The following is a 14,695-nucleotide window of genomic DNA, read 5'->3' as shown; positions in this document are numbered from 1 at the left end:
CTAGCGGAATTCCCACCCTTTTCCTCTGATCGGCGGCGGAGCTTCGCGAGGCGTTGGTGTCGGGGTTGTAGTGCTGGCGACGGTGTTTGGAGGCGCTGGTGGCGGCGGTTCGTTCGGGTACAGATCGGTCGAGCCGGAGTGGTTGATCAGGCGCCTTGCCGGGTCGATAAAATCCCACGTCTGAGCGCTGATCCATGTACCTTGGAGGCGTGGATCGGGGCGACGGCAGGATCTGAAGGCGAGTCAGGGTTGCTGGTTTACCAGTGGTAAAATTCCTCAGCTCCACTTCAGATCAAGGCGATGGGGCGTGCGAAGACTATTGATGAGTCAGATCTACAAGAGATGTTGTCTCTGCGTGACGATTTTGGAATTTTACAGAAGGATCAAGCTCAAATGCAAGCAGATATGGCGAAATTGCATGATGATGTTCATTCGGTCAGTTCAAAACAGGGAGAGATTTCAGTGCAGATGGGGAATGTTGAGCAAGTAGTTCTTGACTTGGGCAAGCAACTATCAACTATAAATGCAGTGCTGCAGACCTTAATTAAGGCTCCTGCCCAGCGAGAGGCCTTTGATCCATCTTCCAGTTCGCAGCAAGTGCCCAAATCACCAACAATATCCCAAGAGCAATTGCAAAACCAAACACTCCGAACAGAGCAACTCAGGAAACAACTTGAAGCGGAGAAAGAGAAAACAAGACAGTTAGAAGAGATACAAGCACAGAATTTACCTCCTATCAGAACAAGCAGGCCGACAGTTCCACCTGGATTCAATCAACATGGCAGAACAGAGCAAGCAAGTCCATTGGGAACACCATTAACAGCTAGGCACAATGCTTACACACCTGCATTCCAGCAGCACTATCAACATAACTGAGATAGACAGTTGTGGCAGGGTTATGCAAACACATATGAACAAGACATGCAATGTCAGTTCATGAAATCTCTGACAAAAGGGCCAAAAATGGATTTCCCAAGATTTGAAGGAGAAGACCCAGTAGGTTGGATCAGGCAGTGCAACAAATACGTCTAGATGTCTGGAGCACCAGAAGAATATAAAGTGTCATTGGCCCAACTTTATATCATTGGAGAAGCAGATGTGTGGTTAAGAAGATCAGGCTTGTTAAAGAAAAAGGTGTCATGGAAGGAATTTTGCACAGAAATTACTAAGAGGTTTTCTGCACAGGGCTCCTATGACTTAACTGAGAAATTCAATTCAGTTAAGCAATCAAACAGTACAGTGTCCGGATATACAAAACTGTTTGAAGATCTTATGGCTGATGCGCAAGAGGAAAATCCAGAGCTAGGGGAATCCTGGTTTGTCAGATGCTATGTAAATGGATTAAGAGAGGGCATAAAATTTCAGATCAGACCACTAAGACCACAGACACTCACTGATGCTTATTGGCTGGCCAGAGATGTAGAGCCTTGTCACCCCCCAGCATCAACAGTTCCCAAGAGAAACACTGTGCCTTATAACAACTATTATCAGAAATCCTCTGGAACTTTCCCTCCTAAGCAAAACATCACTGCCTCTGTTCAACAGCAAATTCCAATCAGACAAGCTGAAACTCCTGCTAACAGTACACAGAAAATCAGAAAAGTGGGAGAATGTTGGAGATGTGGAGATAAGTGGGTGCATGGTCATAAGTGCAAATTAGTACCAACTATACATGCAATGCAGCAAGAAATGGAAGAGCAAGTAACTTATGATATGGAAGAGCAACAGCTTGAGGAACAAATGGAACCAATCTCTGAGGGAGATCAGGCCATGTTCATTTCTGCTTTTGCCATGGGACAGCAACTGGCAGTACCCACACCAACTGTAATAATTCACATAAATGGAAAAAGAGCAGTGGCCTTATTAGACTCTGGCAGCACTACCTCTTTTATCAATCAGGACTTTGCAGTAAAAGCCAATTGCAACATGTTGCCTGTAAAACCTAGAAGCATTTCAGTGGCTGGGGGAGGACTATTAGTATCTGATGCAGTAATTCCCAAGTGTGAGTTTCAAATGGCAAAATTGACACTATCTCACAACTTCAGAGTATTATCCCTACCAAGTCATGATGTGATCTTGGGTTATGACTGGTTCACTGCTGTTAGTCCTGTCTCATTTGATATTCCTGCACAGCAATTTGGGTTTACACATGAAGGGAAACAAACTATATCTACAGCAATGTTCTCTACAGCTGCTAACCTAAAGGAAGTACCCCCTAAAAAAGTGGACAAGCTTCTAGAAAAGGGACCTGAAGTATTTCTCTGTCAAATCCATAACATCCTTATGGATGCCCCTGAGGATTTCAAAACTCCTCCACAAAAACAGCAGCTACTTTTGCAATATGCAGACCTGTTTGAAGAACCTAAAGTACTACCACCTCAGAGAGCTTTGGATCATACTATCCCTTTAGTGGCTGGTGCTACACCACCAAGTCAGGCCTTACAGAGTTCCTCGGCACCAAAAGAAAGAAATGGAAGAACAGATAAAAAAATTGTTGGCTGCACATTTGATAAGACACAGTCAAAGTCCTTTCACAGCACCAGTTTTACTTGTCAAGAAAAAAGATGGATCTATGAGATTATGTACTGACTATAGAAAATTAAATGCTCTCACAATTAAGAACAAGTTCCCTATACCAGTTATAGAAGACTTGCTGGATGAGCTACATGGAGCTAAGTTCTTCACCAAATTGGATTTAAGGTCTGGATATCATCAAATCAGAATGTCTCCTGAAGATATACCAAAAATTGCATTCAGAACATTTTTAGGGCATTTTGAATATTTGATAATGCCCTTTGGCCTCTCAAATGCTCCTGGTACTTTCCAAGAATTAATGAACACCATCTTTGCACCATATCTGAGAAAATTTGTACTGGTCTTCTTTGATGATATATTAATATTCAGCAAAAACTTCAAGGAACACCTGGAACATATCAAATTAGTAATGGACTTACTCAGAGAGCACCAGGTCTATGCAAAGATGTCTAAATGTGTTTTTGCAGTCCAGCAAGTGGAATACTTGGGCCATGTCATTTCTGAAAGAGGTGTGGCAACAGACCCACAGAAAATTGCTGCTATTGCAGAATGGCCAATTCCTGATAATATAACCAAACTAAGAAGTTTCTTGGGACTGGTTGGCTATTACAGAAGGTTCATTAAAGGATATGGTGTCATTTGCAGACATTTACATGATTTATTAAAAAAAGGAAATTTCTCCTGGCAGCCTGAACATAGCAGAGCTTTTCAACACTTAAAACAAGCTCTGACTTCTGCCCCTGTGCTGGCTCTACCTGATTTCACACAACCATTTGTGTTGGAAACAGATGCTTGTGGCAAAGGGATTGGAGCTGTTTTAATGCAACAAGGAAGACCTATCTCTTACTACAGCTCTGCATTATGCCCTAGAAATGCTGCTCTATCTACATATGAAAAGGAAGCTCTGGCTATCTTGGAGGCCCTAAAGAGATGGAGGCATTATCTGTTGGGAAAAGAACTGATTATCAAAACAGACCAACAGTCCTTGAAATTCATGACTGACCAGAAAATCACTGAAGGAGTGCAGCATAAGTTGATGATGAAACTGCTAGAGTTCAACTTCACAATACAGTATAAGAAGGGAATTCACAACAAAGTGGCTGATGCATTATCAAGATTGCTTCCTCAATGCATGGCCATCTCAGCTGCTACTCCTATGTGGGCAGAGGAATTAGTAGACAGTTACAACAAAGACCCTGTTAGTTTGCAGTTACTGGAGAAACTGCTCCTTCAGAAAAATCACACAGAGTCAGACTAGTCCTTAACAGCTGGAATAATAAGATATAAGGGAAAAATATTAGTGGGCAACATGCCTGAACTAAGAAACAAACTGATCACAGCTCTGCATAGCTCACCAGTAGGGGGTCACTCTGGCAGAAGGGCAACATACCACAGAGTGAAAAGCATATTTTACTGGCCTGGGCTGAAATCATCAGTGGAGAGTTTCATTGCTACTTGCCCCATTTGCCAAAGAGCCAAGCATGAAACCTGTTTGCAGCCAGGTCTGTTAGAACCATTACCTGTAGTGGATATGGCCTGGCAACACATATCAATGGATTTCATTGAAGGCTTACCTAAATCTCAAGGAAAAGATGTTATCATGGTCATAGTGGACAGGTTTACCAAATATGCCCATTTCATTCCCTTATCACATCCTTATAGTGTGCTCAGTGTGGCTCAAGCCTTTGTGGACAACATAATCAAGTTGCATGGACCTCCCAAAATGATCATATCTGACAGAGACAGAATATTTACTAGTCAACTGTGGAGAGACATCTTTTCTGCACTCAAAGTGGAATTAAGGTACAACACTGCCTACCATCCACAAACTGATGGCCAGACTGAAAGAGTGAATCAATGTTTGGAAACCTACTTAAGATGTATGACTACTTCTGCACCTCAGAAATGGTTTTCCTGGTTATCTTTGGCTGAATTCTGGTACAACTCTACTTACCACACATCAATCAAAATGTCCCCATTCCAAGCTTTATATGGTTTTCCTCCACCACTGATCTCAGAACTTGCCATTCCTGGACCTGATGATCCAGAGGCACAGGATTTTCTGTCAGCTAAACAGCAAATGTTGCACCAACTGAAGGAAAACCTGTTACTAGCTCAAAACAGAATGAAGAAATATGCAGACACTAAGAGAGTGGAAAGAACGTTTCAAGTAGGAGATCCAGTTTATCTCAAGATGGCCCCTTATAGGCTGGCAGCATTCGGGTTCAGAGGAGCTTTGAAGCTACAGAATAAGTTCTATGGACCATTCATGGTAATTCAGAAAGTGGGAAATTCTGCTTACAAATTACAGCTGCCAAGTAATGTGCAAATGCACCCCTTTTTCATGTTAGTCAGCTCAAACGGCATGTGGGGGACAAGTCAATCCCTGGTCCTAATCTACCCATGGTGAACTCCGATGGGACGGTCAAAACCGGGCCAGAAGAAGTCCTGCAGGTTCGCCAAGTTCCTCGACAGAATGCACCAGTCGTTGAGTGGTTAATCAAGTGGATCAACTTGCCCGCTGACGATGCGACTTGGGAGGATGCGGATTTCATCAAGTACACGTTTCCGGAGTTCTTCAGCACAACTACGCGATCGTGGAGAGAAGCGGCAGCAGCGCTATGAGGACACGTCGGCTCTCTAGGGGGGAGCAATGTCAGGACTGAACCTGCATCGACAATCTTCAGTTAACTGTAGCAGATCAAGAAGAAAATGCTTCAGTCAAATGAACGGCTGGGATGGCGCCTCACAGTTACCGTTCGTCGCTAGCCGTTAGATTCGATTGTAACGTTACTCTGTTTCAGTTACTGTTCCGTTTCACCCCGTTGCCGGGAGAGCTCGCCTATAAAGCAGCCGGGCTGTGGCTAGCCGTCACTATCTAGAATCTTTGCGCATTGCCTTATGGCCAAGTAAACTCATACCAATACAATACAAATCAGATCTGGGTGACTTTTCCCCAATTTTCCTACACAAAATCCCTAGTTCTATCTCTTCTAGTGATCTAGATCCTGACAGAAGTGCTATATTACAGTAACATATTATGTTACCACAAGCACCTCTTTCCTCATTAAATAGTTGTCACACAAGCAAAATTATCTTGGGATGTGTTAAGTTACTATCTAAGTTACCCCCACTATGACTAGCCTGAGGTTGTGTTCGGCTGACAGGGTTGCGCAACGGTTTTGGCAGGGATTGAGGTTGATTTAATCCTCTGCAAGTCAAAATCCCCTCCAATCCTCTTATCAAAGGGCGTAACCGAACAAGGCCTGAGGTGGTGGATTGACAGTCCTTGCGGAAGGGGTTCGCCCTCGGGGCAGCACGGAGAGGGACGGCACCTCAGTCATTGTGGCTTTGAGTGATGGTGGCCAAAATTTGTTCAAGGGTCGGCACCGTTTGCAGCGACACTGTCAGCAGCAAGGACTGTTCCAACGGGGTCTCAGAGTGCAGTGAAATTGCAGCATACGTCCGAAGGCTGGGAGCTGGCAGCTGGAACTGTCTTTGAGCTCACCGTTTCCCGATCAAACTGCTAATGTGATCACCTCGTTACTTCCCATGAACAAAAAATGGCCCTAAAAAAGAAGTGAACCCTAAAGCACTATTAAGAAACCCACTGCACTATAAGATGTGCATTATGCGTGGCTGCTGCTCAAGCTGCACGATAGAGTGTAGAGATGAATTGCCTAGCAATATTATCTCTCAGTAGCAATAACGATAATTAAACCTAGGGGGAAAAACTGTAATGGAAAAAAAAAATGAGAATTGAGGTTACCAAAAGTTTGCACATCGACATGGTTCTAATCCAAAACATTTTGAACCCCAAACGGTATATAACTCCAACCCATTAAGACCAGTAATATCTGCCCTTGTATACTAGTAACACCGAAGACGCACTTTAATGTGACACAGTAACGACCACTGTTGAGGCCCCTTGTCCGCTAGAACCCTAGACTAGAGCCACTACTTTTTTCTTCTCCTTCTCTACACTATTCTATATGTTTTAATAACTCCTATCGACAACGCGCAAATGGAGTATTGCATCTGCACTCGGAATTTCAGATGCTAGGCTGTGATTTGTCCTTCAGCTCGGCAGTCGGCACGAGAACCACCAGTTGGTTCTGCAAGTCACGCTCCGCGGTTCCAGCGCCGCCTGGTGCTGCTGCTGATGATAGCATGTCCCCCTTGAGTCTCTGCAGCCTATGCTCGAGTCCGCACACGTTCTGGATCACATCCAAGAAAGGCTGGTCGCTGGAAGGCCGCCTCAGGTCCTCGTGAGAAGCGGCTCTCTCCTCGGTATAGATGTCACGGTTTGCTAGCATCACATCCAGGAAAGGATCGTCTGAGAAGGCCACCGGATCCTCCCGAGAAACAGCTCTGTCGTTGGTGTTGATGGTGGGATATGATAGGATCGCATCAAAGAATGGGTCGTCCGAGAAGGCCACTGGATCCTCCCGAGAAGCAGCTCTATGCTCGGTGTTGATGATGCGATCTGCTACATGGCTAGGATTCAAGCCAGGCTTGGTTGTAGGTGGTGTACTCTCCTGCAAACACGTTAGGAGTACATTCAGTTGAACGAATCTAATCAGAGTAGATTATTCCAGGTGGAGGTCATTATTAGTTCATATTAGATCTGCAAATTACCCAAGATAAACAAGCAAACTTTTGTCTTTGTACCTTGACTTCGGTGGGCGCGGGCGGACACAAGGGAGCTCCTTTATCGTGTACCCGCCTCCTTGCAGTTCTACTAGTTGATTCGGGCTTCCTCTCAGGAATCCCTTGTGGATGTGTAGGTACACTGATGATTTCAGGCACGGGAAGAAGATATGAATTGTCCACTGGATCAATCTTGCCTGAACTTCCAGATTTCCCTGCACTCTGTCTCGATCTTTTGCTGGGACCAGCAACACGACTATTTCCTTCAGCCTGCAGACAGCACTAGTGTTATGCAAACTGTGTGTTGAAAATATTTGACCACGACGTATACCTAAAGAAAAAAACTGAAACTGGTGTAGTTTATTCCTAAAGTTCTACACATGGAATGGAATTGAAACATATGCTGTGACGAAGGAGCGCAGTACTTGAAGATAGTTCAGTCTATACCATATGTACTTCTGTAGCTAAATCCATCCAAAGTGATAATTTGTCATTTGTGCAGTTATAGAAACCAAAGATTCAAGTATGGAATGAAACCTTCAAAAAGTTCACTTTTTAACCCTAACACCCTTGGAAGTTCACTTTTCCACCTTGAACTCTAAAACCGTTTGAATTGTAACCTTAAACTACTGAAATAGTCCACTTTTCGACTTCGGCTGGTTTCACAAGGAGTTGTGGATGACATGGATGTCACTGTCATGTTGCTGCCATGAACAATAAAAAACACCCAGGAAACAATCTAAAAAAACTATCATCTCAATAGAAAATTTTCACAGAAAAAATTGGCTGAAACAAAGAAAAAGAATGGTATCTGATGGCGTGGCAGCAACATGGCATTGAGGTCGTCAGTCAAAGTCAAAATTACTTGAGAAGGAAGAGTGGACTGTTTGGTTGCATTTCAGACAGTTATACAGTCCAAGGTTGAAAAAAAGGACCTTCCCAACCCTGAACTTTTGCCATAGTTCAGGGTCGAAAATTGAAAAATAAAATCTCTGTTTAGTACTTACCATTTAGGTGACAGCTGAATGTTTGCAATGTAGCAAACGGAAATAAGAAAAGTAAGCAATATCCAGAATTGAACACGGGAGACCAAGTGAGAATGCAAACACATGCTAAAGACTCAACAAAAATACGAGTATGAATAATTATGAGATAGAAATGCATGCCTTCCGATCTCTTAGAGCAGCACACCTTGTATTTTTGAACCACTTGTCAATCTGCAAATGGATCAGACATTGGTTAGTGACTCTTTTTTCAGGTTATACTTCTCTATTTCAAATATGCTACGTTTATGATATTTTATAAGAGACGAAAGAGTGACCAACTATACTATGAATCTGACCTTACTGATATGAGTAGTGATTATAATATACTATATTTCTTTTTTAAAGAAGATGTGATGTATGGCCCAGTCAGTGTCAAAGGGTAATTGACTAGCAGAATGATATACACATGTCAATAAGCATGTGCCAGTAAGCTGTAATCAGTAATACACAGCTGTAAAATTTGTTTAATCCAACATTACTCACCTTTTCAAAAGAAATACCCAATTCTGTTGAGAGATTCTCTTTCACCTCCCGGGTTGGAAGCTCACTTTCAGCAAAAGATTTGCGTAGTACCTAGTTTAGCAACATGAAGAGGATATTAGAATGTGGTAAGCAAGACTGAACCTGATGTGAAGAACACATATCCACAGTTACAAGTGCAATAAACCCAATGAGGAATCTCGTTATAGTCATCAGTAAGAGTGCAGATTATATGAAAATGTGTGTGTGCACACGTCGGTAGAGGCACCCCAAAGTTTTCGAGATTTATGATTTTTATTCCGATGGATTTAGTTCATGCTATACATGTGGACATGGAAAACTTCAACCAAAAATTGAGACCATCTATGGCCAGCAGAACAAAATATACTTTAAACTGCAAGACTGTTAACTCGACTAATTTTTGTGTAGGCTAGAGTTGGTCAAAGTTTTGAATGAAAAGCTTTACATGCTATAGCATGAACTGCATTCTAATTTCTTCACAATTTCGGCGGCTTGTACCAATGTTAAAAAATCAGTACAAAATTTTGTTCTTCGGATTTTTTTCTGACTATTAATTATTAAATTAAGAATAAAACAATTCGATAAAAATACCAGTTTTTGGGCAGACCAGTAAAAACCCTTACATGGCATGCAGACTACACCCAAAAAGTTTAATAACAACCACTTGGGCGCATCTGATCAGGACACCATCAGTGATCATATAGCCAAGCATCCCCCCCCCCCCCCCCATAGCGGAGCAGTCTAACCCCCCTGCTGCGGAGGGACGAAAGGGAGCGCAGCACAAGAGGTGGGCTCGAGGGAGGTGCACGAGATTGCAGAGGCAACTGGTAACAGATTGGACCCCACTTTGTGCCCTTGTGCGACACGAGCTCACATTGTGGATGCGCTCGAGGCAGCGGAACCACCTCCCTCAAGCCCATCTCCTGAAGATGAGGCTGCACTCCATCCCGTCCCTCCACAGCAAGGGCAATGGATAGGAACTTGGGCGCACGCATGTGGGCAATTAGACAGTGTGCTAACTGTGTGTCGCCATGTGGAGGGAGAAGTTTCGCCTATACGACGGCCAATGATGTCTTGATCAGAATGTGGTGGTTGTTGTTGTCTGTTGTTTCTCCTTTTGGGAGTAGTCCACACCATGCACGGGTTCTTTTTACCGTTTTGCCCCAAATTTGAGGTGTTCGTATCTTAATTAAAAGGCAGAGCTCCAGCCATTTATCACGCGGGGGGGGGGGGGGGGGGGGGGGGGGGGGGGTTAATTATTACTATCACTTTTACCTGAACTGCCTCAGGTGGAATTCTGAAGAGTTTTCTCCTCTGCGGTTGGGCTTTCTCATTCGATTTTACATCTAAGGAACCCTCGGCAGACTTAACTCCAACACCAGCTGAATCCACTCTTCTTTTCTTTCTCCTATTATTAGTACCCCAATCTTCATCTTCACTCTGCTTCTCATTCTCAGTCAGCTTTCCAAACATTTCCTGTGAAGGGTGAAAAGCAGTTAAAGCCCCAACCTGTTGAAGCAACGTAATGCTGATGAGTAACTTACTCAAGGTGCAACTAACACACAATACATGGCTAATTCAAAATGCAGTTCCTTGAATTGCAAGTATAAGAAAAATATTCTGCTTAGCAAAATACACCTCATTAAGTCTTTTATAATCAACCTCTCTCTTTGGCCTTTGGTAGGTAAGCATCTCGGCAACATCATCATCATCAGAATCAATTCCTAAATTTGAATTGGTGTGGTAGAATCCTTCCGCATCAGTGAAATCTGCTGATATAAAGCCTGGAATATCATCGTTTGGAGAATAAAGCGGACTTCCTGAACAATTGGACTGATCAGATATACTTTCTTCACCACTATCCAGGCTGCTGCTTGTGAAGTCATTTTCTTCAGGGTCATAGTCCTCATCACCTGAATACTCAGATAACCAATCCTCTCCTAGTCCATCCTCAGAGTCCATCTGTTTAGTTGCTTCCTTAAAAATATCCTATAGAAAGCTAGTGTCAACATTGTCTGAATAGATAACATCCTTCAATGTAAAAACGATAAAAGAAGTGGATGCATAAAAAAATGAGGGGGGGGGGGGGGGGGGGGGGGGGCTTACTTTAGAGGGACACATCACTGTAAGGCTTGTTCCCAAATGTGCATTTACAGCTTCTAAAATGTTCATCTTGCACAAACAGAATTTACAAAGCCATCCAGGACCACCAGTAGGAAGACCTGAGAGATTGCACAATACAGAGAAAGGTACATTATAAACCATAAACTAATTAGGACTACAACATCTACAAAGCCATATTAACAAATATAAAAATCCATCTCAATATGGAGTAAACAGGCAACAAGAATGTATATATAATTGTCAGAATGGAAGGTACAGCATGAGTGTGTGTTATTGCAAACTAGATTAACCTGGTAAGTATTACCAGATTTCATCCCTTGATTTCATTTAAAGGTGGGTAATATTAAGATTATTATTCTTAAACAATTTCCGCATGCAAAAGCATTGAACAGCTTTTGCTTATTGCATGACTCCACAGTTCATTTGTTTTCCAGCATTTGAGCTCACCTTCCAGAGTTATTTGATGTTCCCCAATGGTTACATCAGTCCAATGGATACAACACACAGGAAAGGATTGAATGGATAAAACTATGGACACCAACATGACATGAAAATTGTTAATAATGTAGGCAATGATGATATGCTAGGGAGTAAGAAACTAGGAGAGATTTTTTTTTTAAATAAAACAACCACAACTAAATCTGGAAACTTATTTAATAAAGATGAAATTGAGATCATTTAGTACTGGAAAACATAGTTTCGTAATTTGCATCAGTGCAGAACTACAGATATCTTTTAATTCCATTTGCTACTGTATTTGCACAAGAAACACAGAGACAAAATCAGAAACAGAAGAAGTGTTGTTTAGGTGATCAAGATGAAATTGCGAAGCTTTACACCAATCAAGGATGCAAATAAGCATGTTACAGAAATATGTGCAACCTAGTACTCCCTCCGTCCGGAAATACTTGTCCTAGAAATGGACCCATTTCTAGGACAAGTATTTCCGGACAGAGGGAGTAGTTTGAAAACAAAACCGAGAAAAAATAACCCACTTTTGTCTAGAGGAGGTTCTGAACATTTCTCATGGTATGCCATTTTGCAGGCCCCTTCACAGAAGATAAATTTATTGTTGGGAACTGATTCAGGAGACTTGCATCTTGAACATATGGTCTAGCAAAGAGAATATTGATAATCCATCAGTTACATAATCATGTGGAAGTAGGGAGTATGACTGATTTGATGATATACATACATTATCAGGGTTAATAGACTCATCTGGAGGCATCACGGAATCTTCCATGCTCCCACTAGAACTATACAAATCAAGTTGATGGATAATATCACGGATAGCAATTTTGCATTTAATGATCTGTTTCTTAGCACGCTGTAGCTCCTTCTCTGGCTTTAATTTCTCTCGGCTGTTTAGAAAAGCACACCTTCAATTAATATAACTAGCACTCTTATTTTACTGTAAGAAACTTCAAAGCAGAAGAGCAAAAAGAGTAAGGGGGATCATATGCAGCACGAGTAAAGTGTGCAACATAGATTAACGAACAATAATATGAACTGTTTGCATGATTCTATCATGACAATTGAAAGGCAAATCAGACTTAGCTTACACTACTTAGTGACGAAAGCTACTCGACTATACTTCTATTATCTCAAGAAATGGACATGGACATCATGTTGTCCAACTAATCAAGTCCAATGGGTACTTCCCACAAATAATTACTTTCAATAGATCAGTCATCAATGGCCACTACCAATGAACTTAGGACGGATTGTGATCCTCCTATATAAGAAACAAACAGCAAGTGGTTACAACTACATGAGTTTTCATATGATTTAAAAGCGTAAAATAGTTACAAACCTCATATATAAATTCATGCGCATAATTGTTCTAAATAAACTGGAGTAGCCTAAAACTGTGTCATACTTTACATTTGTTCATGCTAGAATTGAAGATATTTACAGGTACCCCTTTTCTTTTTTATTGCATGTAAATTATATGGATTTAAGATTTTCCTTTACCAGCAATAGACAGGAGAGAGAGAGAGAGAGAGTGGTGCCCACCTGTGCCCATTCCAGCCATCTCCAGAGTATGCATCTATTAAATTCTGCTCCGATTTTATTTTGACCAGCAAATATCTCGCCCTTCTTTCCATGCGAGTTGCCTCATCACAATCAGTATTGTGCCTTCTCCGTTTCCGGTTCCTCCTCCTGACTGGTCCTGTCGCAGTTTTTCCAGTAGCAGCATTTGAAGCCTGCCGCTTGCTCAGAGGACTACGATAATACTTGTTCTTTATATATTTTGCCAGATTAACATTCCTGACTGTTCTTACTGTTCTCTTGGGAGGAGAACAATGATCTGGCTTATAACTGCTGGAGGTATTGTGGCGAGTTGGCTTTTTTGCTGAAGAAACCAACTCAGAAGAGGACTGTTTCCTCCGTTCTGATGATCTTCTAGGAATGGAGCATGCCGACTTCTTGTCTGAATTATTCATTGTCAGAACTGGAGTATCACATCCAACCGAGTCCTTTACCATAAAAGAATATGTTAATTGGAAAGAAGAATGGGACATCATGATGAGTATTTGCTGAAACTATTTAACATATTTGGTAGTAACAATAAGGAAATGCTCTGTCCATACAGTGTTAAGAATAAATAGAAATTTTCCCCTTTCACACTGTCTGTATGCAACATGCTCAGTTATTAGTCATACACCTATTACTAAGACATACATTTAGTACACTTGGCGCAAGCTAGCTATAAAAAAAAGGAAGCAGACAGCAGTTCAGGGCACCCATGCCAGGCCCAGCGCAACACGACAAGCCAGAGATGCCAAGTCGAGACCGTGAGCGTATCGTGAAAAGGTGTTCAGCAGTCCCAGGCTCGGTGACGTCGTATACAACAGTCAAACGACGGTGTTGCAGGGCAGCCAGCGGAAACGGCATCTTAACGGTGCTATAGCTTTGCCAATGATCTTACAGTGACGCAATAGTGTCCTGACAAATAAGAAGGATGACATCCTCATACAAGGGATCAATTGGGGACACTGAGAAGTTAGTCCCAACCAGAGCATCACATTCCACAACAAACGTTACTCGAAATGGAACTTGCTGCCTAGTAGTAGCAGCTCTACGGAATCTAAAGATGCATACAGGGTTCAACTAGGCTTCCGCCATATACCCATGCCAGACAAACGATTTGCGCGTTGGCATCGCTTTCAGCCTCCGCCACAGTTTTAATCTAGCCTCCGCCATAGTTCACCATTTTTGGGTTCCGTCGACTCGACAGGAGTGACGGCCTGCCGGTCGTCAGCGCGTCGTCTCACCAAGGTTTCAGGACCTTCGGCCTTGCTCGGAGCGAAGGGAAGACTAAGAAGACGACTAGCAATGCGAGGAGGGCAGGGTTTCCTTACAGAGAACTGAGGTCCCGGCGGATCTCCGCTCCAAGCAAGCCCAGCAGAGGAGGAGGAGATCCGAATTCCTCCAATTGGAAGCCGGCGGGCGTGCCCCGGTGGGAGGGCTGCGCGCGGGCGGCGGCGGCGGCCGGCGGGGCGAAGCGGGCCGGAATCTGGGGAGGCAAATCTGGGGGAGACGGTGGGGAGGAAGGAGAGAAGGTTTATGGGAAGAACACGGCACGAGTGTAAACGGGGATTAGAATTGGAATTTAGTAAAGCGCAATTCCAAATGCAAAGTGGCTACCGAGGTTAGCCAGGCACATCTCCAGATGGGCGAGGGCATTAAATTTGTTTTATTACCCCCATAAAACTGCAGATGGGCCCATATACACCACCACGATGCGCATACACTCGCGGAGTTGACTGAGCCCTGTTTGTAATTTTTACTGCAGAAAAGCCAGGACACCATCTCACGCGGAGACTGCCTCCCGG

At 43.0% G+C, this 14,695-nt stretch overlaps 1 protein-coding gene across 4 annotated transcripts; it reads right to left on the bottom strand.

Annotated features, from left to right (window-relative positions):
- Window positions 1–6,300: 6,300 nt before the first annotated feature.
- On the bottom strand, window positions 6,301–14,530 carry LOC109743339 (pathogenesis-related homeodomain protein). 4 transcript variants are annotated; one of them, XM_020302422.4, is made up of 11 exons: window positions 14,222–14,530; window positions 12,873–13,336; window positions 12,052–12,217; window positions 11,852–11,969; window positions 10,839–10,954; window positions 10,371–10,721; window positions 10,008–10,208; window positions 8,715–8,804; window positions 8,352–8,402; window positions 7,207–7,455; window positions 6,301–7,073 (listed from the first exon to the last, which is right to left on the bottom strand). In XM_020302422.4, exons 2-11 carry the CDS (start codon window positions 13,301–13,303, stop codon window positions 6,588–6,590), a joined length of 2,259 nt encoding a protein of 752 aa, XP_020158011.1. In that variant the 5' UTR covers window positions 13,304–13,336; window positions 14,222–14,530; the 3' UTR covers window positions 6,301–6,587. The 4 variants fall into 4 exon arrangements, with proteins under 4 accessions (XP_020158011.1, XP_020158009.1, XP_020158010.1 ...); XM_020302420.4 differs by having other exon boundaries at window positions 10,008–10,241; window positions 14,222–14,524; XM_020302421.4 differs by having other exon boundaries at window positions 10,008–10,241; window positions 10,395–10,721; window positions 14,222–14,524.
- Window positions 14,531–14,695: the final 165 nt, after the last annotated feature.

Source organism: Aegilops tauschii, chromosome 6 (assembly GCF_002575655.3).
Source record: "Aegilops tauschii subsp. strangulata cultivar AL8/78 chromosome 6, Aet v6.0, whole genome shotgun sequence".
In the NCBI taxonomy this organism is placed as follows: Eukaryota; Viridiplantae; Streptophyta; class Magnoliopsida; order Poales; family Poaceae; genus Aegilops; species Aegilops tauschii.
The sequence above is the reverse complement of the archived record's forward strand: the minus strand, read 5'-3'. Positions and strand labels throughout refer to the sequence as shown.

Excerpts from the sequence above, each read along its gene's own strand:
- LOC109743339 (XM_020302420.4), bottom strand. The coding sequence starts at position 13,303 with ATGAATAATTCAGACAAGAAGTCGGCATGCTCCATTCCTAGAAGATCA. Across the intron at positions 10,955-11,851 it reads AGAACCTCCTCTAGACAAAA|GTCTTCCTACTGGTGGTCCT; the intron begins GTGGGTTATTTT and ends GCAATCTCTCAG. Across the intron at positions 7,074-7,206 it reads CCGCGCCCACCGAAGTCAAG|GAGAGTACACCACCTACAAC; the intron begins GTACAAAGACAA and ends ACGTGTTTGCAG.